The sequence below is a fragment of the Scyliorhinus canicula genome, chromosome 1, assembly GCF_902713615.1.
Source record: "Scyliorhinus canicula chromosome 1, sScyCan1.1, whole genome shotgun sequence".
NCBI classification, from domain to species: domain Eukaryota; kingdom Metazoa; phylum Chordata; class Chondrichthyes; order Carcharhiniformes; family Scyliorhinidae; genus Scyliorhinus; species Scyliorhinus canicula.
The window spans coordinates 49,905,241-49,928,312 of NC_052146.1; the positions used below are offsets into that span (position 1 = coordinate 49,905,241).

At 48.9% G+C, this 23,072-nt stretch overlaps 2 protein-coding genes across 2 annotated transcripts in view; one reads left to right on the forward strand and one right to left on the reverse strand.

Annotated features, from left to right (window-relative positions):
- The window catches only part of iqcd (IQ motif containing D), a 48,030-nt gene extending 47,747 nt beyond the window's left edge, over positions 1 to 283 (reverse strand). The window contains exon 1 of the mRNA XM_038790513.1: positions 142 to 283. The gene's annotated coding sequence lies outside the window, so the exon portion shown is untranslated. The remainder of the gene's footprint in view (positions 1 to 141) is intronic.
- Positions 284 to 401: 118 nt separating this feature from the next.
- Positions 402 to 23,072, forward strand: part of tpcn1 (two pore segment channel 1) — a 146,057-nt gene continuing 123,386 nt past the window's right edge. The window contains exon 1 of the mRNA XM_038790554.1: positions 402 to 611. Coding sequence (XP_038646482.1) covers positions 509 to 611 — 103 coding nt within the window. The 5' untranslated portion in view covers positions 402 to 508. The remainder of the gene's footprint in view (positions 612 to 23,072) is intronic.

Consider the following 23,072-nt stretch of genomic DNA (forward strand, 5'->3'; position numbering starts at 1 on the left):
GAGAGCAGCCACTAATCTCCTGTAGGAATTGGCACCTGGCAACACCTCGACCTCACCCCCACTAACAGCAGCTCCGCTCCCCCACAACGGGATGGCGAATCGCCGCCGACCCCGCCGCAGCAGCGAACGCCCGCCACTCACCCATCTCCGCGCTTCTGTTTGCCGGCGTCAGTTATTCCGTTGCTGGGAGACGCGCAGGCGACCTTCCCGCCCCCTGACCCCGTGAACTCCTCGGGGCTCTCCCGTCACACATTTGGTGCCGAGAGTGGGCGGGGCTTCCCAAGCCAACCTGTTGGACGTCGCGCTTTGATCGACGTCCCGGTTGGAGCGGGCTCGCCAATCAGCGGCCGGGGGGGGGGGGGGGGGGGGGGTTGTACAGGGCCCCGCCCCCCCCACCTCACTCCCTCCACCCCTCATCTCACTCCCTCCACCCCTCTTCCTCCCCCCCCACCGGCGTGAAGTTAGCTCCATCGGCGGCTAGTTTGTTGTGTGGGGGTTGCGCCGGACGATGGCGATGGCACTGCCGGTGGACGATGATGTCCCTTTAATCCTGACAGACGAAAACGCGGGGATCAACGCCGAGCAAGACAGGGACGAGATCCCGAACGAAAGTAGGCACTGTGATCGCTTGCACTTTTAATGTCAGAGCTGGAAGGGATACAACTTTGTTGGCCCCCGGTGGCTGTTAGCCCAGTCTGCGTCTTGTTTTTCCATTTCTTTGCATCAAGTTGTCCCAGACTCTCTGCCTTTTGTAATGTCTGTGTGACCCTCTCAAAATGCAGGGAAAATTCACCCGGATCTGCTGTACCACCCCCCCCCCCCCCAACCCCCCACTTCCCCAGGGCGGCTGGCGGGCTGAGTGTCAAACAGCAAATACAAACAGAACATTCTGGAAACACACCAGTTCAGGCAGCATCTGTGGAGGAAGGGTTAACGTTTCATGCTCATGACCTTTCGCCAGAACTGATGGTGCAGAGCGGGCTGGGGGGGGGGGGGCGGGGGGTAGGTTTGGAAGGTGGGTGTGGGGATGAGACTCTTATCAAAATGCCTCAGTTATCTTTTGCCATTGGATCATATAGATATATAGCCAGCCTTTGCTGGCTCTTTGAAAGATCTATCCAATCAGCTCTGCAACATTTTGCTCCTTCCGAGTATTTATCCTGTTGTCGTTATCGGGTTTGCTTTCACCATCCTTTTAGGTTGCATTCCAGATCATAACTTGCTGCTTGTTTTTCATACCGAATTTACCAAAAGGATAACAATGCCGCAATTGCTATAGTTTTATAGCTATTTCAACTTCATATTGAAGAGATTTATATTTTTTGGGGGGAGATTTGCCAAGTTTATGGGGACAACTCTTCCCTCCTATTTCGACATAGGATCAGGTTTTATTGTGGCTGTTAAGGCGCAATCCAATGGCCATGCTGCACCGTAAAAGCGCCTCGCCGCTCCCAGGATTTACCTGGCTCGCAATGCCTTTCAAGATCCAACGCGATCACGTGAGACGTTGCGATGTAAATCCTGCCCATTGTGGGTGGAATCACTTTTTGGTAAATCTGCGTAATAGAGCGAGACAGCTAGTTTCACTCAAATGTGCAGATTCCCGAGATACCTGAGGATTTGGGATTCATAGAATCATAGAATTTACAGTGCAGAAGGAGGTAATTCGGCCCATCGAGTCTGCACTGCCCCTTGGAAAGAGTACCCACTTGAACCCACACCTTCACCCTACTCCAGTAACTCCAACTAAACCTTTTTGGAGACTCATGGCAATTTAACATGGCCAATCCACCTAACCTGCACATCTTTGGACTGTGGAGGAAACACACGCAGACATGGGGAGAACATGCACACTCTGCACAGACAGTGACCCAAGCTGGGAATCTAACCTGGGACCATGGAGCTGTGAAGCAACAATGCTAACCACTGTGCTACTGTGCCACCACATTTGGGATCCCCCAAAGGGGATTCATCCCCTTTGCCTCAGAGACCTAATGTGAGTGCCATTCAGCACTGGTCCCCAGATGGAATGGCACTTGTGGGGGTCTCCCGGGGGATCAGAGGCCCCAGCTGCATGTCTTTTGGGCAGTGGTGCGCAGGCATTGTTGGTACCCTGACAGTGCCAAGATGCCCAGGTGCATTGGCAGCTGGCATGGGCACTGTGAGGGTGCCAAGCTTGCATTTTTTGTGATTGGGCTGGGGGTGTCCTGTGTGGGTGTTGGGAGGGGTACTCCCATAGTACATCTGGGCTGGGGGTCCCTCCCATGGTACATTCGGCCGGGGGTGGGGGGTTGTGGATCACTTTGGAGGTCTCGGAGATTGGGACATTTAAAAATGGTGTCCTAATCTCTCACTACACTAGTGAGTTCTGGTGAGTGGTGCTCCCCACTGTACAAAACAGTGCTATGTGTGGCCTCAGCCGCATGTTCCCCGTTCAGGTCCCTTCTACGTGAGTCATGTTGAATAGCCTTGTGTTTCTCGGCACTGCGAGTGCCAGGAAACACGTGGCTATGTGCGCTCGCAATAGGACTTTGTTCCCATTTAGGTGAATCGCGCCCTCGATCTTTCAGTCTTTATCTCTATACTTTCACCTATATAAAACTAATTCCTATCAATCATTAACCGTCCATCGCTTAACGGCCTATTGCATTTTATAAAAAGATTTTATCCTCTTCTGAGTATATTTCTGGTGGAGCTTCCCTGGAAATATCTCAATTCTCTCCTTATATTTGTAGCTTGTCATCCCTAGAATTAGGCGAGGCAGTGGCATTAGAACATAGAACAGTACAGCACAGAACAGGCCCATGTGCCTATCCAATAACTGCTTGAAAGTTCCTAAAGTTGTCACTGGACTAGTAACCTGGAGACCCAGCGTGATGCTTTGATGACCGGGATACAAATCCCACCATGGCAGATGGTGACATTCCAATTCAATGAAAACCTGGAATTAAAAGTATAATGAAGATCTGCCGATTGTTGTAAAAACCCATCTGGTTCATTAATGTCTTTCAGGAAAGGAAATCTGTTGTCTTTACCTGGCCTGGCGAGATGTGACTCCAGACCCACAGCAATGTGGTTCACTCTCTTAAATGCCCTCAGGGATGGGCAAGAAATGCTGGCCCAGCCAATGACGCCCACATCCCTTTAACGAATAAAAAGAAAAAGCCTGGGGATGCTCAAGTGATGTGAGCACGCAGTGGCTTCGTTTTCGCAACTATTTAATCCTTTTTTAAAATCCTGATATACAATTATTATTTGTTCCTGTTGTATATGTTTGTGTGCTATGTTGCTGGACGATCCTGACTAAAATTTGGCAATGGGTCAAAAAATCCTTGTTTGTTTGAGGTGGGCAAGGTGGGGCCCTGCCTGCCATGACGGTTTTGTCGGTGAGTAGGCCTGCGCTTCGGCAATGCTCTTGGCATCGTGATGATGGCTACCATTGTGAATGATGTTCTCAATTCCTTGGTGCAGGATGTTGGTGCTCATGTTGATGAACTGCAAGTTATCATTAAAAGAATGGATGAAGAGGAGAAGAGAATCCTGTCAGTTGATAGGGCAATCTTCTTGGTTGGGGCTCACCCTCAGTCCTTGGAAAGCCTGTTTCATGGTATGTCGAATAAACTCGTCGATTCAGAGAGATGGAGGTCGGACTTGGAGTGCTTGTGCACCCGGTCTTCTGAAGGGAGCTGGGACAAATTCCTGGTCGAATTTGAGAGCTGGCTGCCATGCTTTCACAATCTCGATTTGAAGGCTGGACATTTTGAGTTCAACAGAGTACATTATATATGATCTTCGAGGCTTGGGGTTGGTTGGAAACCCCAAAAACTGATCTTGCATTGTCTTCTCCTCAATATTTGTCAAGTAGGGTTAGAGGCAAATCGATGTGATGGGTCACTACCGTGTTGGAATAAGAGTGGGGATTGTTAATCCTTGATTGGCTAGTCTTTCTTGGGTTGGTACTTAGCTACGTGGGTAGTGGCAGTAGTTGCTTGATTGAGTAGGTTAGGGCAGTAGTAACTATGTTTACCTGGGTCGGGTGGAGTTTATATTAGGTGGGGGAGCAGGTTACCCTTCCTTGAGTTGTCCCCTTTTGGGGGCTCCTGGTCTGCTCGCCTTCTCGAGATGGGGTCCACGAGGGCTACAGGGTCTGAGTGCAAGTCTGAGTGCTGTGGATCAGCAGCGTTGGAGTCTTCCTTCGGTTGGAGGGTAGGCTTGGTGGAGGAGTTAAGCGCTTTCCTCCAAGAAGTCTTATATAGAGACTTTCAGGGCGCGATTTAATGGAAATGAAATAGTGTCCCGTTGTGGGCACAGTTAGCGAGGTATTTCCCGGCGCTTGCAGTTCTGAGAACGATCCGGGTATTCAAAGGGACTCTGCTTCATTTTTGGGCCAAGGTGAGGAACGCCCAGCCAAGTCTGCACTTCAGCTCATTTCCTGATAACTAACACAGCTCGGTGGTGCAGAAAGAGATCTGGATGCCATTTTAAAATTCTCAGCTCTTGGTAGTATCTTTTAATCCTGTCAGTGTATTGGGAGACTCCGACCGCAATGATTATAATCTGAACCAATTATATGAATATTTACTGGTCTTATCTGTATACATGTGTAGAACGATGATCACTCTGCACTATGAGGAATTTTGGGGATTTGTTGCGTCTTGTGTTATATGTAAAATATCCTCTTCGAACTAATACCTTTGTGAATTTTTTTCTGTATTTCGTTATTTTGGGGTTAAAGAATTGTTGACTGGCTCCTGCAAAGGTACAGGTAGGTCTTATATCCGAGAGAAAGACATTATAACGTGTTATTAATGGCTCTGGTATAAGTGGAGTTGGGGAGATATGTTTTGATGCATGCCCAAATATGGCGTGAAAATCTTATCCCATATTTTCATTGGCTGTGCAACCATTCGCTACATGTGTAGGTGTGCGTCATTTAAAAAAAAAAAAATTATTTTATAAATTTACAGTACCCAATTCATTTTTTCCAATTAAGGGGCAATTTTAGCGTGGCCAATCCACCTAGCCTGCACATCTTTTGGGAGAATATGCAAACTCCACACGACAGTGAACCAGAGCCGGGATCTAACCTGGGACCCCGTGGGGCTGCAGGGCTAACCCGCAGGCAGTGCCACCGTGCTCCCCTAGTGTACGTCATTTTAACATGTTTTTCATAGAATAATAGAATCCCGACAGTGCAGAAGGAGCCCATTCAGCCCATCGGGTCTGCATTGACCCTCCAAAAGATCACCCTACCAAGCCCCAATCCCTGCCCCATCCATGTAATCCCGCCTCACCTAACCGTTGGACACTAATTTAGCATGGCCAATTCACCTAACCTGCACTACTTTGGACTGTGGGAGGTCACCAGAGGAAACCCACGGAGAGAATGTGCAAACTCCACACAGACAGTCACTTTATCCTCTTTCCCCCTCATCTCTAGCTTATCCGTTGGTACATATGGAGGCACCAAGTTTCGGAATGAAGTTGAACCAACTGTGTTATTCTCCTGTCTTTTTCTGTATTCATGTATGCTGAGGCAGTTATGCTGTGCTGTACCAATCCTGAGGATTTGTTGTGTTATTTGTAAAAATAGAAAAACTCTAATAAAAATATATATTTTAAAAAACCTGATGAATCTACTCTTGTCAGCCTTTAGTGGCTTTAATGTCCTTATGAGTCCTAAGTTTGCACACTTGCTATGGCTTAACCAAATTAAAAGCAAAATACTGCGGATGCTGGAAATCTGAAATTAGGGGGCGATTCTCCGCACTCACGACGGTGCGGAGAATAGCGGGGGTCGTAAATTTTTATGGCCACGCTGGTCTGACGCCCTCCCGCTATTCTCCCCCCCCCCCACGCCCGCCTCCCGCCACGAATTGCTGCCCGCCGTTTTTTTACGGCGAGCAACGATTCACAGCTGGCCGATGGGCCGAAGTCCAAGCCCTTTACGACTGTTTTTAGGAACGTCAAACACACCTGGTCTGACCGTTCGTAAAAACGGCCGTAAAGTTGCGATCTTGGGAACCATGGCACCGATTGGCATGGCAGTACCACGGCCGTGCCAAGGGTGCCATGGGCCCGCGATCGGTGGGCACCGATCGTGGGCAGTGGGTACTTACCCCGCGCACTCTTTATCCTTCCGCCGCCCGCTGTATCCATTCGCGGGGCGGCTGAGGGGCATACCGGCCCGCGCAAATGCGTGATGATGTCATCCGCGCAAGCTCGGGTTGGAGTCTTCCAATCCGCGCATGCGCGGCTGACGTCATGTGACGCGTCAGCCGTCGCAAACTCTGGCAAGCGGGCTTAACAGAATTAGTTAAGTCCGCGATGCCGGTGTTCACGGCCGCGGCATGCTAGCCCCGACCGGGGAGCAGAATCGGTTCCCGGTCGGGGGGGGGGGGTGGAGGCTGGCGTCAAACCCGCCCTGTTTTTGACGCCAGCCTCACGATTTCTCCCGGTTTTGGAGAATCACGCCCTAAGTGCTGGAAAGACTCAGCAGATCTGGCAGCATCTGTGGAGAGAGAAACAGAGTTAACCTTTCGAGTCCCATGACTCTTTTTCAGAGCATTTCTGGCTTAACCAATGTTTTAAAAACAATAAATTCATTATCGCACTCTTCTCCTAATTTATAATGTAGCACAGTGGTTAGCACTGTTGCTTCACAGTGCCAGGGACTTGGGTTCGATATCAAGCTTGGGTGACTATCTGTGTGTAGTCTGCACGTTCTCCCCATGTCTACGTGGGTTTCCTCCGGGTGCTCCGGTTTCCTCCTACAAGTCCCGAAAGATCTGCTTGTCAAGTAAATTGGACATTCTGAATTCTCCCTCAGTGTACCCGAACAGGTGCCGGAATGTGGCAACTAGGGAAGTAATTTCATTAATGTAAGCCTACTTGTGACACTAATAAAGATTATTATTATAAAACAACATTCTATTGGGCATTTTAATGACATATCTACCTGCACTCTCACTTTTAACAACAACTTGTATTTATACTGCACCTTTATGCAATAAAACTTCCCAAGGCACTTCACAGGAGAAATTTATGCATTAGAATCCCAGGTTCATCTGTCCATCTACGTCCTTCAGTGTCTTAAAATTAAGTGTGCCCTCAATCTTAGTTCTCCTTCAAAAATGTCTTGCCTCACAGTTAACCATACTAAATTGTCTCTGTCAGCTGTTTGCTCATTCCACTAACCAGTCTTTCTGTTCCTAAAATGTAATGAACTCCAATTGGCTTTATTGGTTGGCCAATTGGAGTATGAGCTCCCTCAATGATAGCTCATTGAGGGGGCCCATATAATCACCTGTGTAGGCTTTGTGAGCCAGTCTTAAGTTGACTGGACTGCTAGCAGCACTGTTTGTAGCTGCTCCTGTAATATCGTTATTATAAATAAATATTGGTGTGGTGACGGAACTCCTGCCTCCTGTGGATTACTACACTAAACAACAGTAATTTACATTTCCACAGTATTTTTAACTGAGAAGAACATCACAATGTTGTTTACAATAGCATAATTAGACAACAATTGGTACCAAAATCCAAGGAGGAAATATTAGGAGGATTAAAGAGGTAGGTTATACGAAGAATCTTAATAAAGGAGAGATGATAGATTTGGAATATCAAATTGAAAAAAATCATCTTGCAAATTGCTGGAAGTGTGAGCTGGCAACAATGTGGCAAAGACAACAGGGTGTCTGGGACATCGATGGGCAGGACCAACAGTTTATTCCCTAAAGCATTCAGATTGAAGAATCAAGCAAAAACAACATTAATGAAGAAAAAGTAGTTTGAGTAAAGTTACATTACTCAAATAATGTACACAAAGTAATTAATGTACCAAATGCCTTACTACACAAAGGACCATAGTACAGAAACAGAAATAAAGGGAGATATAGATTGAAAAGAGCCAGAAAAGAAAAATAATATAAAAAGAAAATAAATTAAATTTAAACTTTTGAAAATCATCAAGGATTTCCAGTGGCGGCCATGAAGTGAGTGGTTGCACATAAGGTGGCTCTTGCCTGAGGACTGATTTTGTGGCCCTTTTTGCCCATCTTGTGGCGTTTGTGCAGGTGGAAAAGTGGTGTAGCAGAAGAACTAAAATTCCTCCTCTGGGGAGAGATGTCTGAGAGTAACAAATGAGGACTGTGTCAAGTAAGGGGCACTTTTTGGACTCAGAGGACACACGTGGCACAGAGGGGAAAGCATGATGGAGGGACCTATGGCGTTGCTGCCCAACCAGTGGTCGATGGACAGATTGGTGGTGTTCCTATTGACCAAATTTAAAAAGCAAGATTTGGCGAAAGTGACTGATTCTGGCAGCCCTGGAAAGGGTGGAATAGAGGTTGGGATATGCAGAATGCGTCGATCCAGAAGGTGGAGGACACGGTAATCGATCATGAGGATCGGATTGTCTCCTTGGAGAGAGATGTTGATGATGTCAGAGGGGCAAAACGATGATGGGGGTCTAGATTGATGACTTGGATAACTATTCCTGATGGCAGAACCTGAGGATCGTGGGAATGTCTGAGGGCATAGAAGGAGCGAGGGCCACATAATATGTGGCAAAGATGTTTGAGCAGTTGGTGGGTGAGGGGGTCTTTGAATGCCCTCCTGAAGTGGACCGGGTCCATTGGTTGATGAGGAAGAAGATTGGAGCTGGGGAGCTGCGATGGGCGATCATAATATGGCTCCATAGATACCTAAGCAAAGAAAAGATCCTGAGGTGGGCAAAGGAAACGTAGAGTGCAGTTGGGAAGGCCACACTGTCTGAATCTACCAGGACGTGGGAGCAAAACTGGCAAAAAGGAGGGCCAGGTTTAATAGGGTTTTGGAATTATACCGGCTCGCAAGTGAGTCACGCATGGGAGAACATTACTTTGATCGTCTGGAGGAGGCAAATTACTTTATTAAGGACCATGGATTGGGGGATATCTGAAGAATCTGGGTTGGTTTACCTGCATGGCTGAGTTTTTTCGTTGTGTGCTGAATGTTGTTGTTATTTGTTTTTTTGTTACATGTCTATATAATTCTGTAATATTTGACACCCTGTGTGTAGTGTACGGGTCATGGATGTTTTAAAGCAATTGTTGGGAATGGTGGGAAGCATGAGGGTGGGGTGGGGGAGTAGGTGTGAGGATGGATTGGTTTTGGATACTCAACTAAAAGTGGGTTCTGGGTAGAGAGGCTATGTGTGGAACCTTTTGTAAATATAAGTTGCGTTTTTCCTCAGGTGAGGATCACCCTGCCAGCAGAGATGCTGGTTAACGCAAGTGAAATGGAGGAGAAAGCTGCGGTTGGTTATTTGGGGGGGGGGTGTTATTATCTATGTGGGTTGGGGTAACAAGCCTTAGGCAGTGGGGTTTTCTTTGTCTGGGATGGGTGAGGGTTGGGTTGCTGATGGTGAAGGGTTCTTTGTGGAGTTATTGCGTGGAGGGAGGTGGTGACGGCCATCTTGGGTGGGACAGGAATTTGGGTGCGATGGGACCTGCGGCAGTCCATTACCAGAAGTTTACCAGACTGATTCCAGGGATGGCGGGACTGTCATATGAGGAGAGATTGACTAGGTTGGGGTTGTTCTCGCTGGAGTTCAGAAGAATATGGGGGGGGATCTCATAGTGACTTATAAAATCCGAATAGGACTAGACAGGGTAGATGCAGGGAAGATGTTACCAATGATGGGTGTGTCCAGAACCAGGGGTCACAGCCTGATGATTCAGGGTGAACCATTTCGGACAGAGATAAGGAGACATTTCTTCACACAAAAGAGTGGTGAGCCCGTGGAGTTCATTACCACAGGAAGTAGTTGATGCTAAAACTTTGAATATATTCAAGAGGCGGTTAAATATAGTACTTGGGGAGAATGGGATTGGGAGAAAACAGGATTAGGCTACTGAGTTGGATGATCAGCCATGATCGTGATGAATGACCAGGCCTTCAGTGAAAGGATAGTGCGGGCCATAGCGGAGTACACGGAGAACAACCAAAACGGGGAGGTATCATCCTCCACGTTCTGGGAAGCGCTTAAGGCCGTACTAAGAGGGGAAATCATTGCCTTCAAAGTGCAAAGAGATAGGGAGGAAAGGGTGGCTAGGCAGAAGCTGGTCGACTCCATACTGGAGATAGACCGTAACTACTCCGAGGCCCCGACCGTAGAGCTCCTGGCGGAGAGAAAAGAACTACAAAGGAACTTTGACCTGCTCTCCACCAGGAAAGCAGTGCACCAACTCCGCCAGGCGCGCGGGACCCTGTACGAACTCGGAGACAAAGCCAGCCGCCTGTTGGCACACCAGCTGAGAAAGCAGGCAGCCACCAGAGAAATTGCGCAAATCAGGGGTACCAGAGGCACGTTGGAAACAGAACCAGAGAGGATTAACAAAATCTTCAAGGCCTTCTACCAAGAGCTGTACACCTCAGAACCCCCAACGGGGAAGGCTGGGATGAACTGGTTCCTTGATGGACTGGACATACCAGTCGTGGGAGAGGGCAGGAAACGGGACCTGGAAGCACCACTAGCACTGGGAGCGATCATGGACAGCATTAGCTCCATGCAGACGGGGAAGGCGCCGGGACCGGACGGATTCCCGGCGGACTTCTACAAAAAATGCACGACAGCGCTGGCCCCGCACCTGCGGGAGATGTTCACAGACTCGCTAGCTAGGGGCACACTGCCACCCACGTTAGCGCAGGCCTCAATCTCGCTGATACCTAAGAAAGACAAAGACCCAACGGAATGTGGGTCATACAGACCCATATCTCTGCTGAACGCAGACGCCAAAATACTGGCCAAAATCCTAGCCAAAAGGCTAGAAGACTGTGTACCTGAGGTGGTCACAGAGGACCAGACGGGCTTCGTCAAAGGTAGACAGCTTACCGCGAACATCAGGCGCCTGCTGAACGTGATAATGACCCCCTCCGGGGAGAGAACACAAGAGGTGATCGTCTCCCTGGACGCAGAAAAGGCCTTCGACAGAGTCGAATGGAAATACCTCATAGAGGTACTGGAGCGGTTCGGGCTTGGAACAGGGTTCACCGCTTGGGTAAAGCTCCTATACAACGCTCCCATGGCGAGTGTACGGACCAACAATACCAACTCCCAATACTTCCAGCTGCACAGGGGCACCAGACAAGGATGCCCACTGTCCCCGCTGCTGTTCGCACTAGCAATCGAACCGCTAGCAATCGCGCTCAGGGCAGCAAAAAATTGGAAGGGGATCCGAAGGGGAGGTAGAGAGCACAGAGTCTCACTCTATGCGGATGATCTGCTCCTCTATATCTCGGACCCACAAAGCAGCATGGATGGAATCATCGCGCTCCTGAAAGAGTTTGGAGCCTTCTCGGGCTACAAACTCAACATGAGCAAAAGTGAGATCTTCCCAGTACAGCCGCAAGGTGGGGGGGGGCAGCACTAAAGGGGCTGCCGTTCAAACAAGCCCGACACAAATTCCGCTACCTGGGGATCCAAATAGCCCATGACTGGAAAGGGATCCACAAATGGAACCTCACCAGCCTGACGGAGGAAGTTAAAAAGGACCTGCAAAGATGGAACACACTCCCGCTCTCCCTCGCGGGGAGAGTCCAGACGATCAAAATGAACGTACTGCCCAGGTTCCTCTTCCTGTTTAGATCCATTCCGATCTACATCCCCAAGGCCTTTTTCAAAGCGCTGGACAAACTTATCATGGCGTTCGTATGGGGGGGTAAAAATGCTAGGATCCCAAAGAAGGTCCTACAAAAAACAAAATCCAGGGGGGGGCTAGCCCTCCCGAATCTACAATTCTACCACTGGGCGGCAACAGCCGAGCGAGTAAGGGGATGGATCCAGGAGCCAGAAGTCGAGTGGGTACGTGCGGAGGAGGCCTCTTGCATGGGAACCTCCCTCTGGGCCCTCGCCACGGCAGAACTCCCATCCCCACCCAAAAAACACTCCAGCAGCCCAGTGGTGACAGCCACCCTCCAATCCTGGAACCAACTGCGGCAGCAATTTGGCCTGTACAAAATGTCGGAAAAGGCTCCCATCTGCAACAACCATAGGTTCACACCAGCACTGACTGACGCCACCTTCAAAAGGTGGAGGCAGGACGGGGGGGACACTGACAGTCAGGGACCTATACACGGACGACAGGATCGCAACACTGGACGAACTGACAGAGGAATTTCAGCTAGCTGGGGGGAACGAGCTACGGTACCTGCAGCTCAAAAACTTCCTACGAAAGGAGACAAGGACGTACCCACAACCGCCACGACAGACACTACTGGAAGACCTACTGGACGCAAGCATACTAGAGAAAGGGAACTGTAGCGACATGTATGACCGACTGGTAGAAAGGGACGACACCGTACTGGACGCAACAAGAAGGAAATGGGAGGACGACCTGGGGATGGAGATAGGGTGGGGACTCTGGAGCGAAGCACTGCATAGGGTCAACTCCACCTCCACGTGCGCAAGGCTCAGCCTGATGCAACTAAAAGTGGTACACAGAGCCCACTTAACGAGAAATCGTATGAGTAGGTTCTTCCCGGAGGTGGAGGACAGATGTGAACGGTGCCAAAGAGGCCCGGCCAACCATGTCCACATGTTCTGGTCTTGCCCCAGACTTGTGGAGTACTGGACAGCCTTCTTCGAGGCTATGTCCAAAGTGGTGGGGGTGAGGGTGGAGCCATGCCCGATAGTGGCGGTCTTCGGGGTTTCAGACCAGCCAGATCTATTCCTGGGGAGGAGGGCGGACGCCCTTGCCTTTGCCTCCCTGATCGCCCGCCGTAGAATCCTGTTTGGCTGGCGGTCAGCAGCACCGCCCAGAGCTGCAGACTGACTGTCCGACCTCTCGGAATCTCTCCAAATGGAGAAAATCAAATTCGCCATCCGAGGGTCAGACGACGGCTTCCACAGAACGTGGGAGCTATTCATGCAATTGTCCCGGGACCTGTTTGTGGCCAACGAACAAGAGGAAGAATAGTCGGGCGGCCAAGAATCAGGGGAAAATGGATGGGAATCGGGGGAAGGTTGCCGGGGGTGGGGGGGGGGGGGGGGGGGGGGGGGGGGGGGCTATGGGTTCGTTATGGGGGTTTGATGGCTAGCTACGGCCCAAAACCAAACTGTAAATAAATGCCTATAAACATGTGCCTCGGTCATATTGGGGAATGAAAAATATGTATGCTGGCTAAAGGGGGGAGGCCACAGTTATTATTACGAAGATGCTTACCTGTAAATATATATGTTAATTTTTGCGTGTTCTTTTTCTTTTCTCTCTCTCTCTAACAATTTGTAATTTGTTCAATATAAAACATGAAAACTGAATAAAAAACATTTATTAAAAAAAAATGATCGTGATGAATGGCAGAGCAGGCTGGAAGGGCCAAAAGGCCTCCTCCTGCTCCTATCTTCTATGTACCTATGTATTACGATTAAGTTATGGCTGATCAGGGTTGGGGGGATAGGGGGAGGGGGGACCTGGAGCCCCCCAACCAGTCTGGTCTCATGGAATGTGAGGGGTTTGATTGGGCCAATTAAAAGATCTCAGGTGTTCGCCCATTAAAGAGTTTGAAGGCAGAAGTGGTCATTTTTGCAGGAGACTCATCTGAGGATTGGGGATCAAACGAGGTTGAGGAAAGGGTGGGTTGGACAAGTGTTCCATTCGGGACTCAATACGAAGACGAGGGGAGCCACATTGCATATTAGTAAGAGGGTGACCTTTTCTGTGTATAACACAATGAGTTACCTGCAGAGAAGATACATGATGGTGAGTGGAAAGTTGGAGGGACTTCCTGTAGTGTTAGTGAATGTGTACGTTCCTAACTGGGATAATAGAGTGCATTAAGAAGGTGTTGGCGATGATCCCAGATTTGGATACACTTTGGCTGATTATGTGAGTGATTTTAACTGTGTTTGATTCTAGGCCGGATAGGTCATGCCCCAAATCCCTGAACATATCAGGGGTGGCGAAGGAGTTGCTTGGGTTCACAGAACAGATAAGGTGTGGATCCCTGGAGATTTAAGCATCCGAGAGAGATGGAGTTCTCCTTTTTCCTCACATATGCACCGAGTTTACTACCGCATTGACTTTTTAAATTATGGGTAAGACACTGCTCCGTGATGATAGACTCGGAATACTCAGCAATTGTTATATCTGACCATGTGACACTATGTGGATCTGTGTGTGGAGAAGGGGGTACCCAGCGACCGCTGTGGAGGTTGATTGGCTGTGGCACTATTGGCAGATAAGTGGCCTTGTGAGTGGATAGCCGCGGCAATAGAAACATGCATGGATTTCAATAAAAACGAGGAGGTCTCACATTTCACATTCTGAGAGGTGTTAAAAGCAGCAAACGGGGGAGCTGATCTCGATTAAGGGAGAAGGCAGGAAGGATAGAAAGGTGAAGGTAGGTAGAGGCCATTCTGGCAGAGGACTGGCAGCATTCAGCTACCCCACAAGAGGAGTTGTTGAAGGAGAGGAAGAAGCTCTAGATGGAGTTTGAATGATGGGGATAGGAGTTGGCCAGGTGCGTCGGGTACGAGGGGCATTTCATGAGCATGGGGAGAAGGTTTCTGGATAGTTTCGATTTCCCAGTGGTGAAAGACGGTAAAGCGCAGGGCTGGAGACCCCGCTTAGGCTGGAGGAAGCTATGAGGTGTAATCTGGGAAGGCTCCAGGCTCGGATGGATTCTCAGCAGAATTTTAGAAAGAAATGTGCGCGCAGCTGGGGCCTCACCTATTGGAGATGTTCAATAACTCATTAGTCAGGGGTAAGCTGCCGCCCACATTGGCACAGGCTTAAATCTCTCTAATCTTAAAAAAGATAAGGATCCAGTGGAATGTGGATCTTAATGGCCCATATCACTCATAAATGCCGACACAAAGTTATTGGCTATGGTGCTGGCAACACTCTTGGAGGATTGTTTACTGGGGGGTTGTAGCTGAGGATCAGATGGGGATTGTGAAGGGCCGACAATTGTTGGCCAATATAAGGAGGTTATTGAATGTAGTGAAGTTGCCCCTGTCAGGTCCGGAGTTGGAGGTAATAATCTTCATGGATGCGGAGAAGGCATTCAACCAGGTAGAGTGGGAGTATCTTTTTTGAAATATTGGGGCAGTTTGAGTTCAGACCTAGGCTCATTTCCTGGATCAGGCTGCTGCATTGGGCCCTCACGTCAAGTGTTTGCAACAAACACATTAAGCTCGGGGTGCTTTCATTTGCAGAGGGCGACAAGGCAGGGGTGGGTGTCCGCTTTTTCCGTTACATTTTGAGTTGGCAATTGAGCCACTGGTGGTCACGCTGAGGAAATCTTGATTTGATTTAGTGTCACGTACCGAAGTACAGTGAAAAGTATTTTTCTGCGGCCGAGGGAACGTACACAGTACATACATATTAGACAAAAGAATAATCAACAGAGAACATTGACAAATGGTACATCAACAAACGGTGATTGGTTACAGTGCGGAACAAGGGGCCAAACACAGCAAATACATGAGGAAGAGCAGTAGAGGGCGTCGTGAATGGTGTTCTTGCAGGGAACAGATCAGTCTGAGGGGGAGTCGTTGAGGAGTCTTGTAGCTGTGGGGAGAAGCTGTTCCGATGTCTGGATGTGCGAGTCTTCAGACTTCTGTACCTTCTGCCTGATGGAAGGGTCTGGAAGAATGCACCTTGGTTGGAGGGGTCTCTGATAATGCTGTCTGCCTTCCTGAGGCAGCTGGAGGTGTAGACAGAATCAATGTGGGGGTGGCAAGCTTGTGTGATGCGTTGTGCTGAGTTCATCATACTCTACAGTTTCTTGCGATCTTGGACCGAGCAGTTGCCATACCAGGCTATGATGCAGTTGGATAGGATGCTCTCTGTCGCACATCTGTGGAAGTTTGTGAGAGTCGATGCAGACATGCCAAATTTCTTTAGCTTCCATAGGAAGTAGAGACGTTGTTGGGCTTCCTTGACTGTTGCATCAACGTGAGTGGACCAGGATTGTTGGTGATGGTGACCCCCTGGAACTTAAAGCTATCGACCATCTCCACTTCGGAACCATTGATGCAGACGGGAGTGTGTATCGTGCTACGCTTCCTGAAGTCGATGATCAGTTCCTTGGTCGTTCCAACATTTAGAGAGAGGTTGTTTTCGGTACACCATGTAACTAAGTGATTTATCTCCCTCCTGTAGTCTGATTCGCCGCTGTTTGAGATACAGCCCAACACAGTCGTATCATCTGCAAACTTATAGATTGAGTTGGGAGTTAAATCTTGCCACAGTCATGTGTGTATAGGGAGTACAGTAAATAACTGCGCACACATCCTTGCGGGGCCCTGGTGTTGAGGACTATTATGGAGGAGGTGCTGTTGCCTATCCTGACAGATTGCGGTCTGTTAGTGAGGAAGTCGAGGATCCTGCTGCACAGTGTTGCACGTTTTGCTATGGGTGTAAAACGCGTTTATTGGGGTGTATTAACTTACCTGTGTTAAAGGCCGTGTGCTTAACACCACTAGGCTCTGTCTATGTATTTTTCAGCTCAGGAGTCGCCAGTTGCCGTATAGACAACTCACATATATTCCAAGGTCAGGTTCAAAGTAATAAAACGATACACCGATTAGTAAGTTCCAAACGATCAATATTTATTATACAATTATAATAAATACGCATGCACACGCTAAGGGACTAAGCTATGACTAAACTAAGCGATCAGAATACTTAACTAAACAGGAACAGGCAAGGTCAGGGAGCGAGGCCTTCGTTCCGATCTTGGTCTGCAACCTTCAGAGAGCGTGCTGGTCACTGGGGGTCTAGAGGGCCTGGTTCGCGTAGCGAGCGTCGTATTGGCACTTACGGTTCGGCGGCTGGTGCTCAACGGCTGGAGTCAGGATACAGGTTGGAGTTCTTGGTCAAAGCCGGAGCACGAAACAACAGACAGGACCATGGGTGGGGGTCTATCTTTTATAGGGGTCCCCAATGTCCGTGCCTTTCCGGGGCGGGCTTTACCTTCAGGTATCGATTGGATCACTCCCAATCGATATCTTTTGAATTCCTCCAATGTGAGGGTCTTTCTTGATGGCGGGGGCGGTTTCTATAGTGGATACTTCTGGTGCCGTTCTGTCTGGACATCCACTTAAAGTATCTTATTCAAACCCAAATGTTGCCATTGTGTGTGCCTAGATCTGGACTGCCTCATTAGTATGCAAAGCGTTTTGCTATTATCACCTTTGGTTTGAGATCTTCCACCTGGCCAGAAACTAGTTTTGCTGCTTGCAAAATGCTAATGAGTGTTTGCAGGCTGCTGCCTTGGCTAAACTGCTTTTCCCTGCAGTCTTAGCGATTCTCCATTTTGTTTAGTTCAGTGTCCATTTTAGGTGGCTACAGTGGCTACATTAGGGAGCTGGATCCTCCACTTCCTCGACAAAATGAAAGGGTATAGAGAGGGGAGGTATGGATCATCAAGTTTCCCTATACATGGAAGATTTTCTGTTATCGTTTGCTCGGGTGGCGGGCTTTGGAGCCGCCTAGGGTGACAGCATGGGTGGGAGACATGTCGCAGTTTCTGCATTTGGAGAAAATTAAGTTTGCCATCAGGGGTCTGAGGAGGGGTTTTATTCGAGGTGGAGGCTATTCATCTCCTTCAAGAATTGGTAATCGGGAGGTGGAGGGGAGGGGGCGTGGTTTTGTTTTGTTATAATAAAAGGTGGCACAAGGCAGGACAGTGGACCGTTTGTTGAATATGAAAATTGTATAGAGGTGAATGAATGTTGTGTATGTTGTAAAATGAAAAATGTCCTGAATAAAATTATTTTGTAAAAAATCATTCGGAACATTCACTACAGGTCAGATATCCTTTATTTGTATCTGAATACCAAAGAACAGTCGCCCCCTAGGGTTTCGAATAAACGATACTCATCCAGTATCTGCAAGATTAACACTCCACAGTTTCACTTCCCTTTCTGCACCAGAGATTTTTCAACACAGGATTATAAATCTTGTCATTAAAGAGGTTTGTTTATGCTGTTAACTGCGCCCCCCCCCCCCCCCCAAACAAAACTGCAGCAAATTCAATTGAGAATCAATGTGCAAATACAGCAATTGTGATCAAGTTGCTGGTTTTGCGTGGCAAATACAGTTCAGAAACCCGTGATGATTCACAGGTCCCGTGGTATTTCTCGACCACAGGTTGCTGGACAATTTACGCATTAATAACAGCATGCACATTAAACATACTGGTATTTTAGCAGTAAATTCTGTGCCAATATCTATGCCATATTTTCATCACTAAGAATCAGTCTTCATCCATGAAATGGAGGCAGGCACCTATTGCCTGTGAAGCACTAGGTTCAGTGCCTTTAGCAGTGGGAAGGACAAAGCAACAAACAGGAAGGCAGTGGCACAGTGGTATTATCACTGGACTAGTAATCCAGAGACCTAGGGTTATGCTCTGGGGATATGGGTTCAAATCCCACCAGGGCAGATGGTGGAATTTGAATTCAATAAAATAAATCTGGAATTTGAAGTCTAATGACAACCTTGAAACCATTGTCAATTGTAAAAACCCATCTTGTTTACTAATCTCCTTTAGGGAAGGAAATCTGTCATCCTTACTTGGTCTGGCCGACATATGACTCAGAAATGTGGTTGACTCTGAGTGCCCTTAGGGATGGGCAACAAATGCTGGCCTAGCCAGCGATACCCACATCCCATGAACGAAAAAAGAAAAAAAACCAGCCAAGGCGGAGGTACAAAAAAGAACTAGGGAAATCAAGAACCAATGGTGGAGTGAGAAAGTTGAGGAGCTGGAACTCCATGACACCCTGGGCTTCTTCCGTGCTACTAAGGCAATATATGAACCCAACACCTAGGCTTCAAACTGGTGCGAAGTAGGGATGAACCCTTGAGAGAAAAGATTGGCCTTCGATAGAGAGAACACTTCGAAGAACTCATAAACCATGATGCAACCATAGATGACGACATTTTAGAGGAAATCCCCCAACTCCCCATCAAACTTGGATTCCCACTAAGCGTGGATGAAGCGGAAGCCACTATTAAACACATGAAGAATGGAAAAGCTGCAGGATTGGATGGGGTCCCAGTGGACATTTTCAAGCTTGGAGAAGAGATCACTTGTCATCTCCATCAGCTGTGGCTGAAAATCTGAGACAGAGAATAAATTCCTGCCAACCTCAGGGACACCATCATCGCCACCATCGTCAAGAAAGGAGACAATATAGACTGTGAGAGCTTCCAAGGAATCTTCTTACTCTCCATCACGGTAAGACCATTGCCCTAATCCTTGCTAGCAGCCTTCTTTCCGCCTCTGAAGAAATCCTTCCAGAAAGCCAATGTGGCTTCTGACCAAACAGTGTACATGATTTTCACTGCTCAGCAATTTCAAGAGAAATGTGACAAACAATATCAACCACTCTACATGGCCATCATCGATCTGCCTAAGACCTTTGACTCAGTTAATTGGGAAGTGCTATGGAAGGCCCTATCAAAGGCCGGCTGCTCAGAGAAATTCATCATCATCCTCCGACTCCTCCATGACAAGATGTCGGGGTCATTCCTCAGCGACAGAAGTAAGATAGAAACCTTTGCGGTTAAACCTGAAGTCTCAAGCCTGAAGTCAAGCAGGGATGTGTCATCGCCGCCACCCTTTTCTCCATCTTCATTGCCACCATCCTTTACCCTGTCAAGAGCAAGCTTCCCAGTGAAGTGGACATTGTCTTCAGGATGGACAGAAAACCTTTCAACCTCAACTGTTTGAAATCCAAGAAGAAACAACACTGACATCACTCATGGAACCTCAGTATTCGGTTGACATCGCCATCTCCACTCTCTCAGAAGAGAATCTCCAGGTCCTTGCTTGACCCCTTCGCGGAAGCATACCAAAGAATCGATCTCAGCCTCAAATTTAAGAAAGCTCAAGTCCTTTACCAACCAGGCCAGGGCAAGATCCAGCCTCTCTATCCATAGAGATCAATGGAGAAACCGTACCAAATGTGGAACATTTCCCATACCTGGGGAGCCACCTCTCCTCTAAGGCTGACATTGATGCAGAGATCCAACATTGTTTCCAATCCGCGAGTGCCTCCTTTGGACACCTAAGGACGAGTGTCTTTGATGACCCTCAACATCCGTGTTGATACCATGATCCTCGTGGACAAGGTGGTTGTCCTCCCTACTCTTGTATACGGCCAGAAACTTGGACCATGTACAGATGCCACTTCAAGGCTCTGGAGAGGTACCATCAACACTGTTTGCGATGGATTCTCAATGTCAGCTGGGAGGACAATCATACTAACATCAGTGTCCTTTATAAAGCCAAGAGCATCAGTGAAGTGGACATTGTCTACATTGAACACAGGATGGACAGAAAACGACTCAACGATCATCTGAAACCAACTTCTCTGTTCTGATCATGTGCTTAGGATGTCAGAGTTCCGACTGCCAAAACAAATCTTCTTTGCCCAGCTCAATGAAGGCACCCGAACAAGATGAGGATAAAGGAAGCCCTTCAAAGACACTTTGAAGGCTTAACTCAAGAAATGCAACATAAATGTCAACACCTGGGAGACCCTTGCTCAGAAGAGACCTACTGGAGGAACCTCCTGATTGAAGGGACACAATTTTCAAGGACACCCGATAGCAATAGGAAGCCCAGCAATGGAGCCTGAGAAAGGAATAACAGCGATCTAAAGTCCAAAAACCGATCCCACCTACCAGAAACACCTGACAAGTGTGTGGTCGAAGATATGGCTCTACAATCGGGCTCATCAGCCATACAGGAAAGACAGAACCCATGACTAGGAACACCAGAGTTTCTTACTGGGCAATCATCCTCGATAGTGAATGATCGCCGATGAAGAAGCAGAAGAAATGGAATTAATTGGGTTAGGTGATTCAATTTTCTATATTAACAATTCTTTATATTAAATATAAAGTAACAAATTCTGATTTAGGGCTGCATTAGATTAGCATGTCATCCTTTCAATCAACTTTGATGCAGTTCTGAAGAAAACGAAACACAAATACAACAAAACCTACAGAGATTTAAAAATAGAATATTGCCAAGTAGGAAAATATGCGGGACGGGATTCCCCAATAATGGGGCTATGTCCCCATGCCTGCGAGAAAACGGGTGCGAATCACTCCGGACTCCGGGATGATTCACTGTTTTTAAGGGGGCTTGCAGGGCCCCGGAGTGCTCCATGCAGCTCCGGCTGCCAATATGGCGCCCTGCAATTCCGGCCCCGGTCCGCCTGCGGTGCCGGCCCTGCGTGATATGGCAGACCCACACAGTGGGCCGGCAGTGAAAAAGTAGTCCTGTCGCCCCCCCCCCCCCCCCCCCCCCCCCAAGATCGCGCGTGCTCGACGATCAGTGGCCCCCGATTGCGGGCCTGGCTGTCGTGAAGCCCTCCCCACCCCGGTGACGGATCCCCCCCCCCCCCACCAGGACGGCCACCGCAGCCGCAACTCCGAGCTCCTGCCGGGTGGAACCATGTGCGAAATTCTCCGACCCCACGCAGGGGTCGTTCGGGGCCCACCGATCGGAGGGCAGGCCAGTGCCGTGGGGGCACTCTTTCTCTTCCACGGCCTCCACCATGGCGGAGGGAGAAGAGAACCCCCAGCGCGCATGCGCCGGTGGCGACGTCAGCGGCTGCCGCTGACGTCACCACCGGCGCATGCGCGAACCGGCGAAGGCCTTTCGGCCGGGCGACGGGTGTGAAAGGCCGCTGGTGCCGGTTTTGGCGCCAGTCGGCGTGGTGCCAACCGCTCTGGCGTGGGCCTAGCCCCCAAAGGTGTGGAGAATTCCGCACATTTGGGGAGGCCCAACGCCGGAGTGGCTGGCGCCACTCCCCTACGCCGGGACCCCCCGCCGGGTAGGGGAGAATCCCGCCCCATATGTGAACCACGGCGACGGGAACTCGGCCGGTCGTCCGCGGAGAATCACTGCGGGGACCCCTTTCAACGGCCCCCGACCGGCGTTGTGTCGACCGTGCGCGCGACTGGCGGCGATTCTCCAGTCGCCGCAGAATCACGTGAAGGCGTCGCGGGTCCGACGCCCCATTCTCCGCCCCCGCGCCGGGCGCGATTGCGGTGCGGAGGCGCGGATTATCCCAGCCCTCATGAAATCTAGGTAGTTCAATGAGATTGGTTATGGTCATGAGTACAATGCATCAAAATTAAATTTGCAGTCTCATTTGGAGATTGTACAATGATAATTTGGGATAGGAGAAATTGGCTCTTGAAATTGGGTTTGGGTGTATTTTTGAAGTAGTGGACACTAAACCTAACCATGCTTTACTGGGCGAGATTCTCCGTTTGAAAGACTATTTTCCCGCTGGAGCTGAGTTGCAACTGAATCATGCTCCCGCTGGGAGTGCAGATCAGGAAGTGATTCCCAATCTGCATGGCAAGGATCTGAGGGATACCCGCGGGAATTCAGCTATTGAGCCACCATTTTGAGCTGGTGGCACGGCAGTGAGGTCTCGTGACAGGCCACATTGCAATTAACCCCTTGCCCCATGCATCGCAATTCAGACCCTCACACCCAAATTTTCTGGGTCCCCCCCTTCTCCCAAGTATGGGGTGACACGACCAACTGGGCCTCCTGGGACCCATAAATAAGGAGACCCCCCTGCAGAGACCCCTAAATAAAGGGGCTCCCAGAGATCCCCTAAATAAAGATGATCCCCCAGAAAAGAGACCCTTGTCGGGAAGCCCCCTCCCCAGAAAAGAGACCCCTGTCTGGAAGCAGTCCAGACAGAGACAGTGAAAAGAAAATTACTGTTGTAACACTCACCTTGGCATACACCTGCTGGCTCAGACACAGGAAGCACCACTTGTCATATACTGGAAAGAGAAACTAGTCAGCTGTGTTTAAACCCCTCAGATCATGGAGCTGCAAACTATTCATTCATTTCCCTTACTAGGTAGTGATTGACACACATCTTCCTTCATGGTTGAGTCCTCTAGCCACAATGTTTGCAAACTTCAAAGAGAGTCCAGCTGACCACTTCAAAATCACTGGCTGTGAAAAGGGGTGATTGGAAAGCAATGTTTATAAACATTGTGTTTAGAGCACTTCAGAGTTACTCAAGCGTAAAG